General features: G+C 41.2%; 2 protein-coding genes and 1 long non-coding RNA gene across 3 annotated transcripts; 1 reads left to right on the top strand and 2 right to left on the bottom strand.

Moving 5' to 3' along the window:
• Window positions 1–2,311: 2,311 nt before the first annotated feature.
• Window positions 2,312–7,783, top strand: mesd (mesoderm development LRP chaperone). The gene is made up of 3 exons (XM_037757493.1): window positions 2,312–2,518; window positions 3,834–4,066; window positions 7,000–7,783. Exons 1-3 carry the CDS (start codon window positions 2,354–2,356, stop codon window positions 7,271–7,273), a joined length of 672 nt encoding a protein of 223 aa, XP_037613421.1. The 5' UTR covers window positions 2,312–2,353; the 3' UTR covers window positions 7,274–7,783.
• Window positions 7,784–14,204: 6,421 nt separating this feature from the next.
• On the bottom strand, window positions 14,205–14,660 carry LOC119479206. Its single transcript, XR_005204635.1, has 2 exons — window positions 14,356–14,660; window positions 14,205–14,268 (listed from the first exon to the last, which is right to left on the bottom strand). It is a non-coding gene; the product is annotated as an uncharacterized LOC119479206 (long non-coding RNA).
• Window positions 14,661–21,929: 7,269 nt separating this feature from the next.
• On the bottom strand, window positions 21,930–23,667 carry LOC119478961. The gene is made up of 6 exons (XM_037754062.1): window positions 23,523–23,667; window positions 23,279–23,382; window positions 22,922–23,191; window positions 22,740–22,833; window positions 22,319–22,386; window positions 21,930–22,178 (listed from the first exon to the last, which is right to left on the bottom strand). Exons 1-6 carry the CDS (start codon window positions 23,665–23,667, stop codon window positions 21,945–21,947), a joined length of 915 nt encoding a protein of 304 aa, XP_037609990.1. The 3' UTR covers window positions 21,930–21,944.
• Window positions 23,668–27,878: the final 4,211 nt, after the last annotated feature.

Genomic DNA, 27,878 nt, shown 5'->3' on the forward strand with positions numbered 1-27,878 from the left:
AAGTGTTCGTACTTGGAAGTTGATTTACCTAAAAAAAAAAAGATCCTCTGATTTACAGACGTCTCTTTATACATTCATGGCCATGGACTCATTGGCGTTTTCAGTCCAAAATGGCTCAATGGCAGCGCTACCGCAGCGCCATCTAGCGGCTGATGTCAAAGAAGCACCGGAGTTTTGCCTCTTTGCTGTAGTTTATCTGGACTCAGTCCCACATATACCGTCCTGTTGCCACAAATACTCATCAGAGCACTGGCTCCCAAGCTTTTTCCTTGGGACTCACTTTTTATTACATGACAAACCATCGGGACCCAATTCACATTAAGGCCTTGTCTATTAAGCGCGAGAAGGGCGAATTCATGCGTAAATGAACGTCCCTGACTTACTTTTACAGCCTTATATTACCTCATATTATCTTGAATATGTAAAACAGCCAATTTGAAGACGTTTGATAAATTACAATTTCATTTTATGCACGTGTTATTGAAATCATGTACACGTTAGATATTTATAAATGAGACCAAATTAACAGGCTGATGTGTTTTTCCTCTCATCAATTAAACAAACAGGATGTACACTAGCCTTTCATATTAGATTCAATGTTATAAGTAGGCTACAATTATCAGAACAAAATGACTATTCAGGCTCCATCATGTGACTTAAAGATGTACTGCAGATAGAAACAATAACATCAACAACAAGAAATCCAATGGAAGAAATTCTGCAAATTTATTTGGCGACCCTAATAAAATAATAATGTCAAAATCTCAAGATGGCAGCTCCCGTATCCGGGATATTTTGGCTTCAGACCCATCTACATATACAGTAGCTACAGTTTATGTTATTTACTACACACGGAAACTACTTAAGAAAACATCCTAAATAGTTAAAAACAGCCAGGTAGCCAGGTGTCTTCAGTTTCCAGAGTGAATTGTAGTTCCATAATTAAATCTACAGGAAGAAATAATCATATATATCATTTTGTGTTTGTTTTGCGTCTGTCCTTTCATCAGAGCTATGACTGGAGTTGCGTTGATACATATCTGTAATTTTGCAGTACTTAACTGCACTTTCCTGCAGGGCTTTTGTCTTTTTAATGTGCTCTCTCTCACCTTTTCTCTTTCTCTTCTTCTCTCTTTCACCTGCGCTGGCCAGTTTTTCACCACTCTGCTTGGCCACACACTCCACACACCGCATCAACATTGTGTTAATGCTTACATGCCTGCGACCAATAACGTTGGCCTTGATGACACAATGTCACAATGCCATCGCTGCGCTCTGAAACCCATTACTTCCAATGGCACCGCGACGATGACCTTTCACTGCATTGAGCAAAGCGGCGAGCGCAGCTCATATTACGTTGTGTCTGAAAGGGCCATCGATGAGAGGAAGAGGTCATACCATCAGGTTTAAGCAGGTGGGGGAGCTGGCGGTCTACAGTTCTGTCTGCCATGTGTCATTTTTGTTTTGATTTACAAATTTAATTTAGCATTTTTGACATTGGCCTGGCACTCCGGGCCAATCAGCTGGCCATTTTGGTTACCTAAAAATGTCCCATTCAGCGTTCGGTTATAGCTCCACCCTATCATGACACTTCTGGTTGCAAAAAAACAAGATGGCGACAGCCAAAATACCAAACTCAAGGCTTCAAAACCGTAGTCCACAAACCAACGGGTGACGTCAGGTTGACTACGTCCACTTCTTATATACATATACATTCATTGATCATCAGTTGGCTGAACTGTGTAATGAAGCAAATTTCCAGCAGAGGACCCCACACAGTGAATAAATTAGTTTTATTTGTGTTTTAATCTTTTATTCCAAGAATTGTGAACAACATTACACAAGACTGAACAGTAAATCAACGTATGTGATGGTACAAAAAACATTTTCATTGTGCTTGGGACATCTTGCACATCCACAGTGATCCACATCACAGCAGAGTGACACATTACTTTACTGATTGGATTACAAGTGACTGGGGTTGATTTCTGTGTTATTTAGAATTAAATAGAAGTGAATGATCCAAAGAAATGAGCAAAAAAAAACTGGCAAATGTTTTTAGCTGCATATATGAGTACAAAATACACAATCAGAAGGATGTAAAATGTAAAATATAAGGAGAGAAAAAAAAAAATCTTTTAGACATTTTGAGGGATTAACAATAAATATAACCACTTCAACAAAAAGAGAGAGAGAGAGAGACAGTTCAATTTTGAATCATGCTGGCTTTATTTTGAAATTCCCTCATGTGGTGTGCGTGCCTCCTGTCGGCTCTTCACAGCTCTGACACGCCCCCCTCCCCGTCTTGTGACCGGCACACTCCTCAGCCAATGAGAAGGCTCCATCTGGAAACATGGCGTCTGACTTCAGGTTGAGATGTGTGCTGCTTCTTCTGCTCCTTCTGGGCTCTTGTTTGCTTTCTATATTAGCGGCTGACGGCAACAATAAGCCCAAGAAAAAGAAGGACATCCGAGACTACAATGACGCAGATATGGCCCGGCTGCTGGAGCAGTGGGAGGTAACGACACGTCCGTTCAGTCAGCCGCTAGCTAGCAGCTAGCCTAGCCTAGCCAGCCGTGTAGCTAGCTAGTATAACTAAGCATGCATCATCAGGAACATGCAACTCCTCACTACCAGCGGTAACAGTAAGAGTTGATCAACAGTCATTAGCCCCGTGTTTGAGCTAGTTGCTAACCTGGGAGAGATGAAGTGGTCCTGGAGTGGTTGATCTAACGTTAGTAGCAGAGAGATCACTATATAACATGTAAAGTTATAGAGATCACTATATAACATGTAAAGTTATAGAGATCACTATATAACATGTAAAGTTATAGAGATCACTATATAACATGTAAAGTTATAGTCGGCCGGTCGTTCTGTTCTCCAGAACTCATTGATTGAAGTATCGTCAGCTAAATGTAGCCCATAGTTTGACGTGTCAACGGGAAGAGTACATGGGCAGAAAAAAGTGCCCATGTGAGTGTTGTATGTATTATTACATATTTCAGTCCATATAAATATGTATTAAAACAGCAACAATAGCTAACAACATACAGTGTTTCCATCCAACGGTGTCCTGTACATTGTAGACAAATAGAAACAGTGCAGAGGAATAAATACTGAATATACTAGATATAACCTAATAGACATGTAGTGGGTGGTTATGGACGGTATATGCATGCATGCTGTCTGTATGCAGTATATACAGCGTGCAGGATTCATAGATGGATGATACAATATGTACATGTTGGACATCAGTGTATTAAAAACTGTAAATAGATGATTTATCATTTGTAGGTACAGTTGATGCTTTAGTGTTACAGGGTTATTGACACTATATGACTGTTAATCAGAGTGATTGCCTGTAGAAAGTGTCTGGTTGGTGTGGCATACAGTGCTCTGCAGCGCCTACCTGAGGGGAGACGTTGGGACAGGCTGTGTCCAGGGCAGGTGTATTACAAGAGGACACAAGAGCCAGGTTTCCACCAAAAGTAGTTCCCCGGTCTTTTAAAGGAACTATAAGGTTCCTTCAGCCCAATGTTGTCTGTGTTTCCACCACAGTCTAAAGATCTGCGTAGATTAGACAAATTAGTCTGCTGATGTGTGAAAAAGCAACATGATATGTGACGAGGTCCTCTCGGTGGTCACAGTGGTGAAGTCACTCTGCATCCTGCAGTTCAGTGTGTCGCCTGTTTACTCTAAAAGAAATGTTGGAAAAAAAAAATGTTAGGTTTTGTCTCACTGTGATGACGATATTTACTGCTGCATATATTTACTGATGCACGTTGGATGTAATGCTCACTTTTGCCTTGTTTCTCCTCTTTGTTCCACAGGAGGACGATGACATCGAGGAAGGTGACCTCCCAGAGCACAAGAGGTCTCCTCCTCCCATCGATTTCTCCAAGGTGGACCCCTCCAAGCCCGAAGAGCTGCTCAAGATGTCCAAGAAGGGCAAGACTCTGATGGTTTTCGCTACAGTGACGGGGGATCCTACTGAGAAAGAGACAGAGGAGATCACAGGCTTGTGGCAGGGCAGCCTCTTCAACGCCAACTTTGATATTCAGAGGTACAGTAACTCCTCTTAGCTCATTTAACATTAACAACAACTCTGTTTAGTTGCTTTTTAAGAGGGTTGATACACTTACTATCAGCTTGGTCTGCAATGAATGATTGTTGAAGTTTCTGTCAGTTGGATTAACCAATTAAAGGAATAGTTTTGGGTGTTTTGAAGTGGAGTTGTATGAGCTACTTATCCATAGTGAGTGTATTACTTACAGTAGATGACCGTCAGCACGCCCACAGTTTGGAGAAACAGACAGGAGTACCAGCACCGGAGAAAAGCGACGTACTGCTTTGGACGGGGGCAGCAGATAAAAACGGATTGTAGACACCTAAAAAAAAAAATACCAGTTTAAGTGTACGCTATATTTAGAATATTTTCACCGCTTTACCTCGCCGTCAGACAGCCCTTTCCGATGGCAATCAGAAGTCGTTTTCTTTGCTCTCTCTCAAGCCACCAGACTCCTTTGATTAAAAACAGTAATTTTACCTCGCAGAGTTGCTAGTCTATCGTTGCCTCGATCGGTTAGTTTGTTTGTGTATATTGTTATTGACTGTGGTGAATCCAAACTAACCCTTTTAAAGCTTCAGTAGGCAGTATATTTCTGGCATCATTGGGCAAAAATACCATAATAACCTTTCAGCATATTGTAATTCAAGTGTTTTGAGAGAAAAACTAGACTTCTGCACCTCCTCATGGCTCTGTTTTCAGGGTTTTAAAAAATCTAAGCCTGTGACGGGAGACTTTGACCAATCACAGGTCATTTCAGAGAGAGAGAGCGTTCCTATTGGCTGTGCTGTGTTCCTTCAAGACATCTCAACATGGCTGCCGGGTCACAAACTTACTTTATCATTTTACAGCTAAACAGTACACTCCAAGATGATTCTGACAACATTTGAGGAGGAAAATAGGTATTACAGTAACAGAATATTTGATCAGCGCTGCCTAGTTTGACCGTTTGGTCGGAGTTTCGCGAGTGATTGACAGCCGGCTCTCATAGACGGCAGATGGACAGCAGACCTCAGATCAGCTCTTACTGCTTGTTGTTGTCCGGTCTGTGAAATCTTGCAGATGCCGTTAGGAGCACCGGAGGACACAGAGGATTTTTTTTCAGGTTACCTGTTTCACGCACTACTGTCACGATATAGCCATCGTTCTATAAAAATAACTTATTTTTAAACGTGTTTGCTCAAATCTCGCCTACTTCAGCTTTATCACAAACTAACTGATCGAGGCAACGGTAGATTAGCAATTCTGCGAGGTAAAATGTCGATATGATGCATCTGATGGCGAGGTAAAGCGGTAAAATCTAGACTATTTTAGGTGTCTACAATCCGTTTAGCTGCTGCCCCCCGTCCACAGCAGTACGTTGCTTTGCTCCTGTGCTGGTGCTCCTGTCTGCTTCTCTTAACTGGGGGCGTGCCGACCGTCATCTACTGTAGGTAAAGCCTGCGGAGCAGGTTGTCCACCAATCGGAAGGTCGGTGGTTCGATCCCCGGCTGCTCCAGGTCACATGTCGATGTGTCCTTGAGCAAGACACTTAACCCCAAATTGCTCCCGAAGGCATAGCCATCGGTGTGTGAATGAGTATTTAGATCAGATCCTGATGGGCAAAGTTGGCACCTTAGTAGCCTCTGCCATCAGTGTATGAATGTGTGTGTGAATGGGTGAATGTTGACATGTAGTGTAAAGCGCTTTGAGTGGTCGGAAGACTAGAAAAGCGCTATATAAGTCCAAGTAGAGAAGGTAATACACTGACTATGCATAAGTAGCTCGTACAACCCCACTTCAAAAACACCTGAACTATCCCTTTATTCAACTAATAATTTGAACAGGGCTCTCAACTATTAGAAGTAAAGTTGGTAGTTGTGCATGAACGAAGCCTGATCAGGCTTCAGGGCTCTCTTCTTCCTGTCTGTGCTGAAGCTGTGGAGCACATTGAACACAGTGAGCACAGTGACATCTGCTGGTGTGTAGAAATGATATCAGCTGTTGACTGGAGCCAAAGCACTGACACAACATCAAGCTGACCTCATGTTGTACATTCAATCCCATTCATGTCTAAGAGGGCTACGTTTACTTGTTCAAAGTACACTTACTAGCTTTTCTCCGGAGCTTTCAACAAGGTCTTCATCAATCGGCTGAGCTTTCATCAGTACGGAAGTACGGAACTTGTGATAATCTTTGACCACCTCTTGATCACATCATAACAACACAAACGTGCCTTTGTTTGATGCTATGCAGACCACCAATACAGGCCTGGAGTTTAATTCATGGAGATAATAATAATAATTCAAATTGCAATTTCAGTCAGAAAAATTTCAGTTACATATTTCCCCTCAAATTGTTCATGCCTACACTGGAGCGATGCCACCGTTACTGTGGTGGCAGAGTCCAACTGAACGCACTGACACTGGTAGTGAAAGCATACGCAGCAGACAGAGTTAGGTAGTCTCTGAGAAAGGAAGTTATTCAGGCTAAGAAACACTAGTGTGAAAGTGGTTTGATTCAGGCTTTGGAAAAAAATTAGGGCAATCGCACATTTGGTATCTGTTCAAAATGTACTTTAAAGGGAGATTTGTCAAGTATTTAATACTCTTATCAACATGGGAGTGGACAAATATGCTGCTTTATGTAAATATATGTATTGCCCAGGAACCCTCACAGGTACTGCATTTAGCTGTGAGGGTTTCTGGACAATATCTGTCAGTGTTTTGTGTTGCTAAATGATTTCCCAATAAGGCTCATTTGGACAGGCATTGCTGTGCACGGTGTCGACTAGTCCACTATTCTAAGAAACCCCTAATTTAACACAAATGATCTAAACATTAAAAAGCCCAAATGATGAATCAGGGTTAATTAAGTTGTAATACAGCATTCCAGTGGAGGTGTGATGTAATGAACAGTACCCTCGTTTCAACCCACCTGTCCTCCTGCAGGTTCGTGGTGGGCTCCAACAGGGCGATCTTCATGCTGCGGGATGGCGGCATGGCCTGGGAGGTCAAAGACTTCCTCGTGGCCCAGGAGCGCTGCGCCGACGTCACCGTGGAGGGACAGGTGTTCCCCGGGAAGGGCGCCAAGAAGGACGATCCCAAATACAAGCAGCAGAACGAAGCCAACGCCAAGAAGAAGAAGAGCAGCAAGAAGAAGACCGAGAGCAAGAAGCCTGACTTGGAGGGGAACAGCGCCAGCCATCTGAAGCAGGAGCTGTGATGTAATAAACACAAGAGGGCTCTCTTCTTCTTCTTCTTCTTCTGGCCTTAGACACACTGGTGAGGGCTGCAGGACCATGTGATGATGCACTGGTTCAGTCTGAGTGAACCAACGAGTCCTGTTGACTGCTGAGCTGCAACTCCAATGAATCGTCCCTCATCGGAACATGTTGCTGCAGGGACATTTTAGAAATCATGGTGATGAGCTCTTTAAGATCCGTGCCGTCTGTCTTCTTTAGTTCTTTTTTCTTGTCAAGAGTACATGCAGAAACAGTTTGAAAGGTACTTCATTCTGTCCGTGCCAAGAGCCACGTCAGGTACAGGAAGTGTTTAGTTCTGGTACAGATACACATGGAGTCATTCATCAGACCCTCTGCTCCTGTCCTGGTGTGTCTTATGTTTGTCTTTGTTCACATTCAGCATTTCACGATTTGATACAAATGTAGCACCCACATTTTCTGTTTTGATTTTTCACTGAATATGAAAATAAACATTTTTTTATACAATCATATGAGATGTCTGTCATTGCTGACGTTTGAATCGTGCATGTGTGTGAGGACATCGCTCGTCTCATCCTGCTGGGCCTTTGATGATTTGAAGATGAGCTGATATTGATATTTACGTAGTTCTTCTGAGAGGGATTTTAGTTTTTTACCAAGTAATTACCTTTAGTTTCAGGGATGGAACCAACTATTTTGTCATTAAACATTATAGCCCATATTTTTATGAAATATTGTCAAAATAATTGTTAAATTCGATGCAAAGCTTTGGTTATAATATACACTCACCGGCCACTTTATTAGGCACACCTGTTCAATTGCTTGTTAACACAAATAGCTAATCAGCCAAACACATGGCAGGAACTTAATGCATTACGTCATCTAGACGTGGTGAAGATGACTTGCTGAAGTTCAAACCGAGCATCAGAATGGGGAAGAAAGGGGATTTAAGTGACTTTGAACGTGGCATGGTTGTTGGTGCCAGACGGGCTGGTCTGAGTATTTCAAAAACTGCTGATCTACTGGGATTTTCACGCACAACCATCTCTAGGGTTTACAGAGAATGGTCCGAAAAAGAGAACATATCCAGTGAGCGGCAGTTGTGTGGACGGAAATGCCTTGTTGATGTCAGAGGAGAATGGGCAGAGTGGTTCGAGATGATAGAAGGCAACAGTAACTCAAATAACCACTCATTACAACCAAGGTATGCAGAATACCATCTCTGAACGCACAACATGTCCAACCTTGAAGCAGATGGGCTACATCAGCAGAAGACCACACCGGGTGCCACTCCTGTCAGCTAAGAACAGGAAACTGAGGCTACAATTCGCACCGGCTCACCAAAATTGGACAATAGAAGATTGGAAAAACGTTGCCTGGACTGATGAGTCTCGATTTCAGCTGCAACATTCAGATGGTAGGGTCAGAATTTGGCGTAAACAACATGAAAGCATGGATCCATCCTGCCTTGTATCAACGGTTCAGGCTGGTGGTGGTGGTGTAATGGTGTGGGGGATATTTTCCTGGCACACTTTGGGCCTCTTAGTACCAACTGAGCATCGTTTAAACGCCACGGCCTACCTGAGTATTGTTGTTGACCATGATGCGAATCTCCCGTTCCACCACATCCCAAAGGTGCTCTATTGGATTGAGATGTAGATGAGCTGTAGAGCCGACAAATCTGCAGCAACTGCGTGATGCTATCAAGTCAATATGGACCAAAATCTCTGAGGAATGTTTCCAACACCTTGTTGAATCTATGCTACGAAGAATTAAGGCAGTTCTGAAGGCAAAAGGGGGTCCAACCCGGTACTAGCAAGGTGTACCTAATAAAGTAGCCGGTGAGTGTACACCGATCAGCCATAACATTAGGTCAGCATGGTCACCCTGACCGGTCTGTGGCTACGCAGCCCCATACGCAACAACCTGCTGCTCACTGTGTGTTCTGACACCTCTCTATCAGAACCAGCATTAACTTTTTCAGCAGTTTGAGCTCCAGTAGCTCTTCTATTAGATCAGACAACACGGGCCAGCCTTCGCTCCCCACGTGCATCAATGAGCCTCGGGTCTGACTCTGTCACCTGTTCACCGGTTTTCCTTCCTTGGACCACTTTTCGGTAGGTCCTGACCACTGCAGACCGGGAACATCCCACAAGAGCTGCAGTTCTGGAGAGGCTCTGACCCGGTCGTGTAGCCAGCACTAGCTGGCCCTTGCCATTTTTTTCTGCTTCCAACACAAAGTTCAAAGTTCAAAATGTTCACTTGCTGTCTAATATAAACTGGAAAAACAAAGTTCGGAAACTTGTGTTTGGTCGATTATTTCTCTGTTGTTACAAGGCTAATTGGCATTGTATTTTACATCGTTGGAAAGCCTGTTTATTTACCTTCGGAATGATGTCCAACTTGTAAGGATCATGCATTTGTGGGATGAGCAGCACAGCTGATTATGTGGGTAACGGCCAAGAAAAATTTGCCAAAACGCTCTGCCAATGGTAAACAGTGTATTCTCCTGTTGGTGTTGACTCTTGTTTTGAGTTGTTTGGTGGATTGGAGGATTGAACTCTCTATCAGTAACAAGGAACAAACAAGACATATTGGCAATTTTACACTTTATTCATTTAATACACCGTCATGAGCCTCAGTAGCGGTGGAAGATCCATACGCAGCCACAGCCTGGCACCTCCTCCTCATGCTGGTCACCAACCTGGTCACACGTTGCTGTGGGATGGCGTTCCATTCCTCAACCAGGATTCGTTGCAGGTCAGCCAACGAGGTTGTGTTGGTCACTCTAACACGTACAGCACGCCCAACCTGATCCTACAAGTGTTGAATTGGGTTGAGGTCTGGACTCTTGGCAGGCTGTTCCATTCTCTCTACTCCCACATTGTGGAGGTTGTCTGTGATAACCCTGGCTCTGTGGGGGCGAGCGTTGTCATCTTGGAGGATGAAGTTAGGTCCCAGATTGTGGAGATATGTGAGGGAGATGCCCCCCCCCCACACACACCATGACGCTGCCCCCACCAAAAGCTGTTACTCCATCGGTGCAACAATCAGCAAAGCGTTCTCCGCGTCGTCTCCATACTTTGACCCTGCCATCCAACTTTGGCAGACAGAACCTGGACTCATCACTGAACATGACATTCCCCCACATGTTCAGGTTCCATTGTCTGTGTTGTCGACACCAGCGCAAACGGGCCTGACGGTGAAGGGCAGTCATTGCAGGCTTCCTGCAATATGAGAATACACTGTTTACCATTGATGGAGCATTTTGGCAAATTTTTCTTGGGCGCTACCCACATAATCAGCTGTGCTGCTCATCCCACAAATGCATGATCCTTACAAGTTGGACATCATTGCGAAGGTAAATAAACAGGCTTTCCAACAATGTAAAATACAATGACCATTAGCATTCTAACAACAGAGAAGTAATCCACCAAACACAAGTTTCCAAACTTTGTTTTTCCAGTATATAACTCCTCTTTGTTTCAAAGAGCGGTGCCCAGAGGTGGTTTAATGTACATTAAATCATACTATTCAATATAATTAGGGCCCGAGCACGAAAGTGCCAGGACCCCAACGGTGTCCTGGCACGAAGTGCAAGGAAACCTATTGTTTTTCTAAGGATTATTCTTTTTCCGCTGGGAGATTGCCTTTTTGGGACCTTAGCCATCCCCAAAAACTCACCAAAAGTGGAATATGCGTCAGAACTGGTGGGAAATTCAATGTTCTGGAGTGACCCGGCTCGGGTGTCTCCAGGGGGCGAGATAGCGCCCCCTAATGTAGGCACTTTTTCAGAGAAAGTTTCTTCGATCTACACGAAATTCAAGTATGTTATTGCTCACGCCCTCATACCTGGATTAAATATTTTTTTGATTTTTTCGGCAAACAGGAAGTCAGCCACCTTGGACTTCCTGCGTTTTTTTTAAATTTACGAACACATGTTTGAGGACTTTAGGATGCACAAAAATTCATGAAACTTTACACGCACATCCAAACGCATAATTTCTTCGATTAAGGGGTGAAATTTTGCGTGGGCGTGGCATGTCGGCTCCCTAGCGCCCCCTTATGTCTTTTAGCCTTTGAACATGCCTTTGACGCCCTTGGTATACTCGAAAACTCATGAAAGTTGTCAAAAAGATGGACACCTGTAAACTTTACGTGAACGTACAGCGATTTAGTTCAGCAAGTTTATCCGGCTCTATAGCGCCCCCTAACTCGTGGAAGGTCGTAGTTTGGTCAAAGTTGTTCCTATATTCATGAAATTTGGTATGCATATCCCACTCATTCTTGGAAACATATTCCTAATTGGGTTTCATTAGCTCCGCCCATCCGGAAGTCGGACATCTTGAATTTTGTGTTTTTCATATAATTTATGTATTTTATGCATACTTTTACGAACTAGTCCTAGAGATTTAACCCGATCAACTTCAATTTTGGTCAGTAGTATCTTAAGACCTTTGTGATGAAAAGTTGCTCAAATCGTGAGTTTTCATGAAACGGTGTTGACGTGGCGTGGCGTGGCGGAGAATTTACATGATTCGCCATTAAATGACAAACTGTTGTAACTCGACGGTACCCCCAAATGGACCTACTTCATAAGAGTTCAGGCCTGAGGACATCTACATGGCAATATTGGCTCATAGTCATAGCGCCACATTCTGGCAACAGGAAGTCAGCGTTATGTGACAAACATCATCCTTGCCATTATTGAGTTATGGTGATTCCACCTACTGGACTGTCTGTAAGCTGACTGTACAGCAGTGTGTTGCAACGGGATCCAGAGCAGCACGTCAAAGTGCTTAATGAAATTGTCATTTTGGTCAAGACAGAGATATAGGATTTTTGATAAGAAGTTGAAATTGGGTAATATCTGGAAACAGGTATTGAAACAGACATGAAAATGCTGTACAATATTTACATCCGTGAATGTAAGGAATGATTGTAATGTAGTTAAATGTCTAACATGTAGTGGTAGCTAGCCATGACACCAAGGTAGATTACAAGTGGTTGTTATTTTAAATTAGTTTGTGTATAACTAATAACTTCATTGACATGCTTAATAAGAATCCATGCTTGTGGACATATGTTTTTAAATTGTGAGTTATACTGTTAACAGTTGCAACAAGAAGTTAGCTGTATGTGACACATATGTTTTAGAAGTGTAGGATGAGCCTTAACAATAAACAAGGACACTGCAGGGAGTTGAACCCCATCTCTGTAAACAGAGAGTCCATCACCAGTGTCTTTTGCTTTCTGTGGCTAAATTGTTAGAAAAAGCAAAACCTGCATTACATCAATGTTTAGCATTTTAGAATCATTTTAGAATGAATGCACAATAGGCATGAGATCAGAAGTAATTTCACTTATAGATAAGCTATTGTAATGCAGGACAATACATAAAGTAGATGTTGTGTTAATTTGTAAGAATACTTACACACCATGTGATTGTAGTTGGACTAGCTGTATTTGTTTTATTGTTAGTAAGTGAACATATGTGTACCTTAGTGTAAAATAAGTAATGGCAGTAGTTATTTCCAGAATATTAGTCGTTTGGAATGACACATGCATTGTTTAAAGGTGCATGCACAAGCATTTTTATGAGTTTATACAATCAGTATGGAAACATGCAGTAGGTAATTAGTTAGTTGTTGAAGTGTGTAATGCAAAACAAATGTAACGCATCAACTCAACAGGGATGGTCGTGAGATCTCTCCCCATCTCATTGTCAATACATAACCAAAAAGATTGTACCTTGAGATTATTGCTTTAAGAAGTTGCGGATTAAAAATCCAGACAACAGTCAGGTATCAACTCAATAGGGATCAAGATAATAACATTTGCATGTCACCTCTCCCTATCTCAGCCGTCAATACATAACCAAAATGATATTACCTTGAGTTTATTGCTTTAAGAAGTTGCGGATTAAAAATCCAGACAACAGTCATGTATCAACTCAATAGGGATCAAATTAACATTTGCATGTCACCTCTCCCTATTTCAACTGTCAATACACAAATACCAAAATTACCTCTCCCTATCCTAAGTTAAAGGTCAGTCATGTGTTCCTCTTGTTTGTTAAAAGTACAATGAATGGCTTCATGTGTACTGAAATAAACAGGCACAACCTGTGTGTCACTATTATAATGGCTTGTGTGTTTTATGTAGACATGATCAATCATTGTTCCACATTCTGTAGTGGGTTCTGTGACTGTCTGCATGTATCCTAAACTTGCCATGAAAGTTGACATTGACAATGACTTCAGTTCGTCGTGGTTGAAGTCTCCCAAAATTACAACATTGTCAGATGTCGAATGCAGAATGTTGCACAGCTGTTTCACATTCTTTTTGAATAAAGACAGTGGATATGTTGGTGGCCGGTAAAGCACCGCTACAATCATGTCTTCTCTGATGAAATGACAGTATATGCATTCAAGATTAACATTTGGTGTAGCAATGATTTTGTACTCCAAATGTTCCAGACAATAAATGCCAACACCTCCATGTTGCATTTCTTTGAATGATTTCAAAGTAGTGTTGTCTGTGTTGTATGCATAGCAACGTGGAGCGCTATGGAAAGTATAATTTTCAATATCAGTTTGGCTATTTGGTACACTTGCAGGTAGCCAAGTTTCTGTCACTGCAATACAACTGACACTATATGACTGAAACTCTTAAGTCAGGCAAATGTCCATGTAAACTTTGCACATTGACTAGGAATGCTGTCAATAATTGACCTTTGTTTGCTAGCGTATTAGCAGAGGAAATAAATTTTGCCATTTGTGTAATGGAACTGTGAATGTTGTCTTTGCAGTAAATTGCTTTCTCTGCAAAATCTTGGATGGTCAACCCAGTTTGAAGAAGCTATGTTGCTTGTGGTGGTGTTGGTTCATAAAACATCTAATGTGGTGCACATTTAAACACAGGATCCAGGGAGCCGTTCCAACAATTTATTAAAGTCAAGGTGTGAAGTTGGATGGCAGTTGGTGGATGATTTTTTCTATTAAGAAAGGACATTAACAGATGATATTATAAATCTCAAATATAATACAGATTACAATTAATAAGTCAATTCATTTTAACTTACATCTTTATGCATCCACAATCTGGAATTTGCCTTTTCTCCTTCACATATTAAACTCAGGTATCTAACATAACACAAAACAATCTGTTAACTTTCAAACAATATATATCTCATTTCAACCAAATAAATTATAAAGGCACAAAAGCCACATTAAACTCACATCACTCTCTCTTTGTTCTGCCTGGAATTGTTTGGAGGGAAAAGGGAGGGTTCAGGCCTGGAGGGCAGACTTATATAACCTACGGGGGAGTGGTTTAGTCAAGTGTGCATTCTATACCATGCCTGCAGGTGGGTTAGGGACTTGTGATTTAACACAGTTAGTCTTTTGACACGGCTTAAAGCAACATATGCCTGACCTGCAGCAAAAATCTTCTTAAGCGAAACCACAGCTTCCTCAACAGTTAAACCCTGCACTTTGTGTACTGTGCAAGCACATGCTAATTTTAATGGGAATTGCCTACGTGAGCCTCCCTTACTGCTAACCCTGTCTGTCTCCATATAAATTGGAGTAGCAAACCTATTTTCACTAGGTACTTGTTTACACTGCCTTCTTTTTCGTCCTACATTTTCCTCATCAAAGTGCACTAACACAGTGCTGGCAACGGTATTTTTAACATTTGTGACAAGGTCGACTACAACCCCACAAACTCCATTAACCAATCCATCAGACACATCGATGTTCTTCACCAACATCCCACGTGCACCCTTTCCTAACATCAATTTTTGGGGTAAACAAGAATTGTACACCTTTGAGAAGTGCCCCCTTTTCAGCTCTAGACGTCCTGTTGATTTACTTTTCTCAAAGTCTTGAGCCTCTAGACAAATGAAGTCTGGGCAGCACACATTCAACTGTTTGACATTGTGCTCATCCACTTGTGCATTTGTTGGGAAAAATATGCAATGCAGAAGAGCCTTCCCCAGTTTCACATTTTCTCAGCAAGTCAACATCACTAGCTTGAAGCAATGTGCCCTTAGCATGTGTACGCAACCTGTTGAGAAATTCTGCGAAGGTAGAATTTTGCTGACGAACAATAGTTGTCAACTCAACAACAGCAAAATTGACATTCCACAAATCAATGGGAGTATTCTCCAAATACAATGGCTTTCCCCTTACTGGGCTCAGTTGGAAGAAGTCTCCTACTGCTATTATGCATACCTTACCAAAAGGTGAATGGTCACCAGTCTGCTTAATCTGTCTAAGTCTACCATGAACATAAGCCAGCAAGTTATGGTCTACCATGGAAATCTCGTCAATTACAAATATCTGCAAATCAGATAAAGAAGCACGTACGGTATTGACTTTTTCCTCCCCTAATGGCGTGTGTGGTAGTTTCACATCTATTCCTATAGAGAAAGTGCTGTGGATTGTGCCAGCTCCTAAATTAAATGCAGCAATCCCAGTTGGAGCAGTCAACAACATAGTGACTCTATCTGGTGCACTCGCTACTTGTGACAGCAACCTAGTTGCTTCATAGTGAATAGCCTTAATCAGATGTGTCTTGCCTGTCCCAGCACCTCCTGTAATAAATACACGGAAAGGTTCTGGCTTCTGGCCACTGACTTTTTGAAGGCACCACTGTCTAACTTGATAAAAAACATCCCTTTGCTTGTCATTGAGAGATCGGAGTAGATTTAGTGCATCAGATCTGGGCATAACATTAACATGTGCCTCATACTGATTGAACTTATCACTACTCACGGCCAAGTCTGGAATAACATCAACATGTTCATTATCCACTTTTGGTTGCTCTCAAATTTCCTGTGCACATTCCAACTGCTCTAGCTGTTGCTCAGGGCACATTTCACACCATGCATCTTCAAGACCACCTGTTCCATTGAATACATTCTCAGCATGAACAATGTCTTCGCCTTCCTTTTCATACTTTTGCCTGTTGACATCAACTACAGCCTTAACATTTTCAACAATGCCATTAAATGTACACTGACCGTTATGATAATATTGTTCAAAAGTTTGATAGGCTGTTGGTTTCAAGTCAACATCCAAACGATAAGGTAGGAAAAGTTGCAAAATGCTTTGGAAGTATTTCTCAGAGTCGGAGTCTGGTTTGAAGCGTGCATATCGCACAACTGCTGGCTGTGTCCTCGTCCTCTTCCTAACAAAACCTAAATCCTTCCCCAGTTGGATTTTTGCTGTCGCCTTCTCTGTCTTGGCTAAAACTCGATATTCTAACACAAATGTAGCTAAACACATCTCATTGAAGATGTTCTCCTCTGGCCTGGCTTTATAACGATCAACATGACTCGTCATCCACATATCCTGCTCACTGAGGTCCTTTGTCTGTGCTTTCTGCTGAAGTACCTTCAGAGGCAAACTCAAACGTGTACAATTGTCTCCTTTAGGTATAAACATAACCTTACGAGAACATTCCTTGAGATGCATATTTGTTACCCTATATACTGCCTCTTGTGCACACACATCACGGTTGTGTAAATACACACTGCCCAACTTTTTCAAAGTGGCTTTGGCATCTGTATTACCTTGCTTAGCCTCATTCTGAGCATTACTTAACAATAATCCCATCTGACGTTCAGCTTTGGATATGTATGTCCTATGCGTCTACAATATATTGTATGTCCGTGTTTGCATTCCAAGCCTTAAGCAGGTATTTGTTGTATGGATTTACCCACACATCGGTAACTTGACGTTTCAACACAACCTCAGATTTCTTAACTATGCATTCATATGCTGATTCAAACTTGTGTTGGTCAATACCTAGACTGTCAAACAACTTTGACACTGAAGTAAAGGCAGATTTTTCATCTGTTAATGCACATTTAACTGAAGACATTATTTTACTAGCCTGCTCTTTGGTCAATTTATCTGTCAATTTCTCATGTTTTACAGAACAAGAACATGTATTATCTGTACAATCACAAGTTTTCCCTGCAGCATCTGCATCACTGACTCTGGGAATAAATGTGCGCTCACTAGGTGGTCTTGGGAAATTGAATCGGCATACCGTATTCTTCTTCCTGCACGTCTTTGAATGTCTCCTGCTATGCATTTGTACAGTTGAGACTATTTCACGAAGTTCCTCATCATCATGTGGTAGTTCACATGTGATATATTTGTCAACAAATGTAACTACATCCTCATCACTCTGTCTATCAACTTGAGGGCTGTTTTCTATCCAGAAAATTGCGTGAATGTGAGGACTCCCTCTCTGCTGAAACTCAACACGATAGAAATAATCTACCACTTTCCCTATTGGTTGACTAGGTGAAAATATGACATCCTTCAAAAAGGTATGCCATCTATAGTCAAACATGCGAGCAGCAGTAACAGGGTTGCGTCGCAAAAGATCACATTTGGCTGCCCAGTCTAAATCTTCAGGATTCTCAATTCTACCCTATTGATGCAACATACAACTTAAGAAATTCCCCCATCTCATGTCAGCTGATGAGAAAGAACAGAAGAAAGTAGGCAGACCAATCTGTCTAACCATTGCAAACAAATCCTTTTGGATCCCAGACCAAAAAGCAGGGGTGCCTCGAATAGGCTTCATAAACCTATATCCCTCATCATTCTGAAAGAATTGTTGCAGACTGGTTGTTATTCAGCATGGCAGCTGAGATTTTAGAAGTATTATTCCAATTATGCCCCTTGCATAAAGCTATTGAAATGTTGGATGAAACCTGATCCACTTCACTCATGTATTGGGCGTAGAAAATATATTCCAAATTTGTACCAAACCTGCTATCAGCATTCAAGATTCAATTATTAACATAGCGTGACAAAGTCAATCTATTGTTACGGAAGACATGATATGTTGGACTTCCCATTGGGAAAAAAGTTGGGAAACTTTTTGCCTCATTAGTTTTATCTTGGAGGACTTGAACAGGGTTGTTACCCCCAGCAGGTGCAACATTTAAATTGTTGTCAAAGTGATCTAATATCTCCTGCCCTAAGTCTATCCATGAACATGCCATGTGATTGGCGATCATGTAAATTGTCTGCTTCAGCACTTGCCTCCCCTTCAGCATCCACATGCATAGCTTCATCGTTGTCTTGTTCAAAATCATTTAGCCAATCATTATTGAATGCTATATCTGCATAATATGGATTGGTCTTCTGTAAGTACATGTACTTGTCTAACATGATCTATATTGACATATAGATATTCGTAGTGTCCTTTATATGTCAATTTGCGTTTCAACTTCACACGCATGAGAGATACATCTGCGTCAGTTCTTGGTAAAACATCCGTTATGCTAACAATATTGGATGGAACACAAGTGACTGGTCCATGAACGCCGTTTTGTGCACCTTTAGGCAAGGCCAACATCTTCATAAAAGGAATGTGTAAGGCAATCAGATGCTGTTCTAAACTATTAAGACAACTCAGCTCTGGAGGAATAGGATACATATGCAAGTTATTAACAATGCTCTCTGCTGGCATTTCACCTCGACGCAACTTAACATTGCAACAATGACAAATCCATAACTGAACTCTTGATGATTCTAACAACTTGCATCACAATGATCACACTTGTGCAAATAATCTTCTGTGATACACTTCTTGGCTACCAAAGAACTCTCCTTCTGCTGCAAGTAACTATTCTTGTTACAAATTTGTACTTGGTGCTGGAAAAGCAACCTATGACAAACGCAACATACATAGTCCGGACCACTTCTTACCTTTTCCTGAAACTGTCTCAACACAAAGTCAAAGCATTTCTTACTCTCTTTGATTTCAATAGATTTCCGCCTATTAGCTCTTTTCAATGATAATCTGTGCTTCTCATTAATAGCATATTTGTGGACGCTTGCTTTACGTTTAGCCAATTTATGTTTCTCATTTACAACATATTTCTCTTTACTGTTTTCCCTCAACTTCAAACTGTATGCTTCACTATCATAATATCTTTTACCTAAAGCAGTTTGTCGCTTCTCCTTGTTAGATGCATCACGTTTATAGTGCATCTTAGAAGTCAAACGTTTCTTTGTACGAATATACTTAGAATCCTGGTCAACAGTAGACGTCTTTGTTACTAAATGTAGACTCTTTCTGTCTGAACCTTCAGATTCACTCAGGTCAAACATTTCAATACTATCACTCCTGGTTTGCATTTGAGTTGTATTGAGCTGTTCTTGAATCGTACACAGATTATAGCAACCTGAATGGTGTTTCACACACACAACTGATTCATAATGATTATGATTATGATGCAGTAAGTAAATTCCCTGCTCAGAAACTTGCTTGCCCATACATCTGTATTTCAACCACTTGCCACTAGAGTGTGTGTAGATATCTACACCCAGAAGGTTTGCTGCAGCCTGGATTTCCACCTCAGTTGCCCAGCTACCAACAAAATTCATTCTGGACTTGTTGATATAATCTGTCAACGAGTCCCTTCTTATCAAACTACCAAACAACAATTAATTTGCCTCCATATGCTTCACAATAGCAAGCCTAAATTTGCGATGGGGTTTCTGGTTGCCACACACCACCTGTGACAGAGCCCTAAAAAAACAATTTCCATCACTTACAATTTTGTCTGTAGTGCATGGCTCACCCAAAGCACCGTATCCAGAGGGTACCTCACCTTGTTTTTCAAACTCAACATTTAACTGATTGCACAATGTCTGAGAAACTTCTTTGGATAACACATTAAATTGAAAGCCTGTCATTGGGAATCCAATAACAGAATTGTCAACACAACAGACATCATCACTGACATCAACTACACCAGCAGCAGATTCAAACTTGAATGTAGGTGTGTTGTTAGATGAGGCTAATTGGCCTCATGTCTGTGACTGCTAGTTTGCAAGGAGTCCAACTGTAGATAAGGGCACACACAGCATCTACTGTGGGGCAGTAGAAAACACTACTTTTGCCAGAATCGGTGGTCATGCCGAATGTGTTTCGTGGATGTGAGTCAAAAACAATATACTGTCCATCTTGACAAAAAATAGCACACGTCTTCCCATGTGCTGTAAAGAAACAGCGATCGTGTGATGCAAATACTTTCTTCAGGCCATCACTTAAGCTATAAGCAAATCCCTGGGTGAGAAGACTTCCTTCCAGAACATGCAAATCTCCAGCTATAGGTTCACTGTATTGCAAGCCATATGGACGTTTTCTGAATGTGCATTTTTCTGGCAAGTCAGTTATCATGAGAAATCTAGCATTGGATTTATCAGATATCATCTTTCGTGTGTCCAAGAAAGAGTACAAATGGTTCCCTGAAACCACAACTTTGTCCAGTTGTTGAGAAGTCCACGTCACAACATTTTTCTCTTCATGCATGATCATAGCTGCCAAAGACATTGCTACACATTGCCTTCCTGCATTGTCACCAAAGTGAACATCTCCTTGATGGAAACTACATTATACTACATTATTTTCACCAGCAAGTTGAATCTTTAAGCGAGTTAAAGGGATGAAGCAATTTCTCACTTCAACACCTTTTGAAACTCTGACATCAGTCTGACCTTTTGCAGTTCTTGGGGACACACGATGACCCTCTGCTTCCACAACCACTGGCACAGCCTTGGAAGGTGACGCCTGTGGAGAGACATCCACAACCTATAAAAAACGCAGCGAAAAAAACAGCCTTTAATATCATGTATTTTTTCTGTGTTTGACGATTATTACAAAGTAAAACTATTTATATATATTATTATAACACTGAAGGGTTTTCTATTGTAATTTATACTGCAATAACAATGACATAGGCTCATTAACAAAAAACAAAGAGCACCAACCTCTGCCTTCACATCCACGATCACAGCCTTGGCACGTTTAGATTTCGGAGAGACGTCCTCAACCAAGGGGGCTGCGTCCAGCTATAAAAAAAAAAAGAACAGGGAAAGAACTGCATTAAAAACAATGTATTTTATCACTGATTGACTATTATGTACTAAACCATAAAATAGTTGAATAAACAAAATATATACTTTCCATTACCCAAATCTCAGAATAAGTTTAAAATTGCTTTCAAAACAAAGACGAACCTGTGCCTCTGCCAGTCTCCTCTTGGAAGAAGCTGCTTTCTGCCGAAGTTTCACTCGTGGTTTCTAATGTAAGAAAAACAAGATTTGAGGCATGTTCCATTTGACAAACATAAGCAGTTCAGGCTTATTAATTTACAGTATTTCAGGAAGAAAAATACACTTAGATATAGGGCCTCAACTAATACAAAGATAAATGCAAATTACCATTTGTCCCTTTGGAACAGCTGTTGTGCACTCCGCGGGACTCGGAAGATGTGATGGAACAAAGGCATCCATCACAGTCAAGATCTCACAGCTAAACCTGGCACGTGTCAGTGGGATGGAACACTCCTTCAACACCTTCAAACAAAATAGCAGAAAACTATCGTTGACATTTTTCTCTTGTCAAATGGCAATCCATATCAAACAATCAATAAACATATCCCAATAGTTAAAGCATAATACAAACATAACAAACCTGTTGCTGAACAATCCTCCTCTTGGATGCTCCATGGGACTGCTTAGGTTCCCCAGACCGCTGCCTCTGCAATGACAATTAACATAATTAGTATTCAGATATCATATTAAATATCACTTTTTCCAAACAATCTCAATAATTTTATTACAGTGTGCATCATCTTACCTTCCTGCTGTAACTAACAGTCGTATATCCTTCTTCGTCCGTTTGACACGGCCGTGGCACGGCGACCTCTCCCTTCACAACCACCTTTGGAGAGAATCGTCTGGCAGGCGGTGATGTCTTGGGAGCAACCTGTGGCTGCGGCGCAGGCGTCTCCAGGTGCAGATAAGCAGCAATCCAGAACAGCTGCGTCAAGACGTCCATTCCCTCACTGTCACTCAAATGAACCTGCAAAATAAGTAATTTAAAAGTAATTAAACACAATTATCTTACAATCAATATGCATCTGTATGATTTGAACTTATATCAACGACAAACAAGTGTACATCAAACTTATGCATTTGCCATGTCACAACATATATACTTACGTTGTCTGGGCCCCACAGGTTACGGTTGTGCACAGGAAAATGCTCCGCAGTAGAGACGTACTTGACACCTTCAAAAAAATAAGAAACGTCATCAATTACAGAAATTTTATATTTTGACACTGTGTTTTCAATTTATTACCAAACTACAATGAAACTTATTGAAATTATATGTTTTTAGATATTTACATAACCCTAATGAATATCATGTAAGTTATATTAATCATAATAAATATTATGGAAACAATATGAATATTGTTAACAAAAAAATGTGTAATCCAGAAAAGGTGAATTTGTTTTTTAAGTAGTTTGCATGAAACCATAACAACTAATATGGAAAATTAACATTTATTCAAATAGATTGCCCAGGAGTATACAACTTATTCAACTTGTAACTGTACTTAAACTCTTTCTTTAAACATACCTGCACGTGCAGCCACACGATGATACTCTTGCCTCAGGTGGTCCTGCAGATCGACAGCTACATTCAACCTTGGAGGGAAGTCCAACACCACCACCTGTTTTAAAAAAGATGTTCATTACTCAAACGTCATACTCATTAACAACTAATACAAAACATTCATTTTAATACCAAAGATAGAATACCTGAGGCCATCGATTGCAGACACTTCTCAGGAGCTTGTCAAAATCGACCCCTGCCTCGTCGATGGTTCGGCTCGCTGTGAGGTCGTTGCTGGGGGCCAAAAGACAGACGACATCAGGTGTTCGCGGGACAACAGCATTCAGCACCTCCGTCCGCAACTCAGCTGCACAGGCCCCCGGCGTCGACATGACACCAAAAGAAAGCCCCTCTGGCATCTCCACGTAACCGTCTGCAATGGCTCGTAGATGGGAGCATCCAACAAGAAGGACAAACTGGAACAACAGAAAGGATATTTTTAGAATAATAATCACAAATTATCCTAATTATCCTGTGTTCATTAACTCTAATACCAATAATACCTTCTTGTCTGGAGACTCAGGAGGAATGACCAACTTGTGTTGTCGTCCAGTAAAGGAGGAAATTGGCCATTTTCCCGCTCTATGGCGATATCCAGTGCTGCAAACTATTGATAAACACAATGAATGAATGAAGCTTAACACAGCATCGTTTATGTAAACAAAATAATTATGCACCATCCTAGGAAATAATGCAACAATATACACCTTAACACATAATGTAGAAAAGAAAGAACTTGCTACATACCACCAATATCGCCATCCTGCGGGGGTCCATTCGCCACAAAAAAATCCTTCGTCAACTGCTCAGCACTGCTCCGCTTCGCTGTCAACTGCTCAGCTCTTCTCCGCTTCGCTGCCTCAGATCGACGAAAGGATCTTTTACGCGGCATCTGAAAATATATAAGCACTATTGATTAATAACGACAATTTTACTCTACAATACTTGCAATAATTACATATATAACTACATCTAAAACTGTTTAATGGTAAAATAGCTGAATCAGTACCAGTGTTGGTACTTTACATCAGAGCACATTTACACATTCTTGCACCAGTTAATGGGCCATAGGTGGGTTATTATCATCAAACCCGTTTTGGTACTTCACATCAGAGCTCATTTACACATTATTGCACCAGTTAATGGGCTATAGGTGAGCCATTATCATTGTTTATAGTGAAAACTGTTTAGAGCAATCGATACCTAAACCCCATTGACTGTTGCTCTTTCTAGGGGGCGTGTCAGTGGTTCATTCTAACAAGTAGGAAAAATGTAGCCCCTTGCTGCGAATTCCCCTACATCTATGAAATTTGGCAGATGTGCTGATGTAAAGATGTAATGCCGACATAACAAGACCATGATTTGTCAAACACAAAATCTGTGCTTTGTTTGTTTGCAACTTTTAGATTGCTTGTTTTCTGAATGGAGTCTGTGCTAACATTGTAAAATTAGCTGTTCCATCAACACTTAACATAGCGTCATATAAGCATAAATACAGCGACTTTGTTGAAAACAAATCAAAACTATGCCGAAATACCTATATCATAACGCCATATAGTCTGAATTCATGCTTTATCTGATCAGACAAAAGCAACTTTTAAAAAGCTTGTTTTCTGGATGGAGTTTGGCTGGATCAGTGCCAGGCTATACAGCTGCTCCATCAACAGACAACATAAAGAGTTTGGTCCGTACTATGTACAGATATATATGTAACATTTTCTTTACTCTATGTTTCTATAACTGATTCAGATGTCTGATTACTTAAATTCTTAGTTTGATTAAAGTATACAGTTACAATCAACCAAGATTTGACTTAAAACCACTTCATAAACCGAAAAACACCCACTGCAACATTATTGACCAGATGCTGTTTTATAAGTAGCCTAAATGGATATTAAATTAAATACAAAAAAACTCACCTTCACACCAAAAGGAACTGGCTTGGAGATCAAACTTCGTAGAATCCTCTGAGTGGTCCGCAAAGGAGATTGTACTCTCTCGTTAAAAAACAAGAAAGTGGGCTCCTGCTGAGAGAATCTCGAATATATAGGCCAACATATGGGTTTCTGTGGGCGTGTCTAAAAACAAGGAACCAATCACAACACAGGTGGGGTTATGTGGGCGTGTCTGAAAACAAGAAACCAATCACAACACAGGTGGGGTTCTGTGGGCGTGTCTAAAAACAAAGAACTAATCACAACACAGGTGGGGTTCTGTGGAAGACACCAACAACATGGCCCCAATGAAACAAAACACTGTCTGGGAAAAACTCTACATAAAAATACAATTTAAAATGAATATAATCTTTTCTTGTGGGTTAATCCATGATAAAAATACTAAGAACATATGAAGAAATACGAATCTTGTAACCTCCAATGATGAAACAAAACTTTTCCTTCTAACTTTTCCATATATATATATATATATATATATATATACAATGTTAAGTTATATAAAAGTTAATGTCATGGCGTTAATTGTAATATGTATAGTGAAAACACATCACGACAAGGACACATATTGAGGGTTTATGATGTAAATATATTATCAAATAAAATAATGCTGAAATGATTTGGAGCTTGCCTAACTATGGTGGTTTGTTTGCCATACAGTTGAAAACAAATGCATATGTTTTTAAAAAGTAAACTAATCCTTTGTGCTTGACATCCCACTTGTTTCTCTACAATGAGTCAATATTCTAATGTGCCTACTTGTATATAAATATTAAATAAGATATATCTAAATAACACATATAACTAAGCAATCTGTAACAGAGGGTTTCTCATATTATACAAACAGGCTAAAGTAATGTTTTACAAAAACCCTGGAAAAAAGTAAACGTTTTTCATGGACCCACAAGCTATTTTAGAAAGAAGTGCTCATTTATGTATTAAGAAAATTCTCCTAATAATCAAGCTTAATAAACTATATAAAAAAACTCTTGGATCCTAATAAAATACATGTATTGTGACAATGCCCCACAGTAACTCCATCCATCTTCAACCGCTTATCCGGGATCGGGTCGCGGGGGCAACAGCTCCAGCAGGGGACCCCAAACTTCCCTTTCCCGGGTCACATTAACCAGCTCTGACTGGGGGATCCTGAGGCGTTCCCAGGCCAGAGTAGAGATATAATCTCTCCACCTAGTCCTGGGTCTTCCCCGTGGTCTCCTCCCAGCTGGTCGTGCCTGGAACACCTCCCAAGGGAGGCGCCCAGGAGGCATCCGTGCTAGATGCCTGAACCACCTCAACTGGCTCCTTTCGACGCAAAGGAGCAAGGACTCTACTCCGAGTCCCTCACGGATGACTGAGCTTCTTACCCTATCTCTAAGGGAGACGCCAGCCACCCTCCTGAGGAAACCCATTTCGGCCGCTTGCACCCGCGACCTCGTTCTTTCGGTCATGACCCAACCCTCATGACCATAGGTGAGAGTAGGAACGAAGATTGAACGGTAGATCGAGAGCTTTGCCTTCCGGCTCAGCTCTCTTTTCGTCACAACGGTGCGGTAAAGCGAATGCAATACCGCCCCTGCTGCTCCGATTCTCCGACCAATCTCACGTTCCATCGTCCCCTCACTCGCGAACAAGACCCCGAGATACTTAAACTCCTTCACTTGGGGTAAGGACTCATTCCCTACCCGGAGTAGGCAATCCATCGGTTTCCTGCTGAGAACCATGGCCTCAGATTTAGAGGTGCTGATTCTCATCCCGACTGCGTCACACTCGGCTGCGAACCGATCCAGTGAGTGCTGGAGGTCGCAGACCGATGATGCCAACAGGACCACATCATCTGCAAAAAGCAGCGATGTGATCCTCAGCACACCGAACTGCAAACCCTCCTCCCCCCGACTACGCCTCGATATCCTGTCCATGAATATCACGAACAGGATTGGTGACAAAGCGCAGCCCTGGCGGAGGCCAACCCCCACCGGAAACGAGTCCGACTTACTGTCGAGGATCCGAACACAGTAACTGTTTTATAATATTTGTACTTGTGTTCAAGGTATCCTATTGTTCCAGTATTGTAGTGTTCAGCAACACAATGTGGCAAACAGAAAAACTATGTGACATATTTCAAAATGCACAAAGATGAAAAATTGTATTGTCATTTCACAAATATACTGGACATGTTTTAACTGTTTAATGGTAAAATAGCTGAATCAGTACCAGTGTTTGTAATCAGAGCTCATTTACTCATTCTTGCACCAGTTAATGGGCCATAGGTGGGTTATTGTCATCAAACCAGTTTCGGTACTTTACATCAGAGCTCATTTACACATTCATGCACCAGTTAATGGGCCATAGGTGGGTCATTGTCATCAGACCAGTTTCGGTACTTTACATCAGAGCTCATTTACACATTCTTGCATCAGTTAATGGGCCATAGGTGGGTCATTGTCATCAAACCAGTTTCGGTACTTTACATCAGAGCTCATTTACACATTCTTGCACCAGTTAATGAGCCATAGGTGGGTCATTATCGTCAAACTGGCATTTACAGTGTAATCAAGCAGCTGATATGCATATGTATGGTACCAAGTCTACACAATAAGTGTTGTTTTTATAGTGAAACCTGTTTAAAAGACATGCTGATTATTCACATTTAAAACCTTGCATGGAACCAATTGTTGAGTTCTTGAAATTAGTTTGATTACATGTTAGGTACACCAAAACATTTGAATATATGAATAATATAGTACATACATATGACTTTCTAAAATGACATTTTGTAGTATCACTTTTGGAGTAAATGTGATGTTTGTCGATGCACTTAAACCAGAGAAAAGCTGAGATCAAATGAGACTGATTACCTCTGTGAGACCCACAATAGACCTGTTTTTGTCTTCATTAGGGTGTCATGGGGGTCTTTAAGGGGTGATAGCAGGTCTACAGTAGATGTCCCATAGAAGAACGGAGAATTTACATGATTCGCCATTGAAAGACAAACTGTTGTAACTCGACTGTACTTGGCCAAATCTGCCCCCAAATTGACCTACTTCATAATAGTCTAGGCCTGAAGACATATACGTGCCATGACAGCGGGTACCCCGATGTGCGCGTTCCCCAAACGTGCCCGCGGGGGCGAGGGCCCGTTCATCGCTGC

This window comes from Sebastes umbrosus, chromosome 2, assembly GCF_015220745.1.
Source record: "Sebastes umbrosus isolate fSebUmb1 chromosome 2, fSebUmb1.pri, whole genome shotgun sequence".
Classification (NCBI taxonomy): domain Eukaryota; kingdom Metazoa; phylum Chordata; class Actinopteri; order Perciformes; family Sebastidae; genus Sebastes; species Sebastes umbrosus.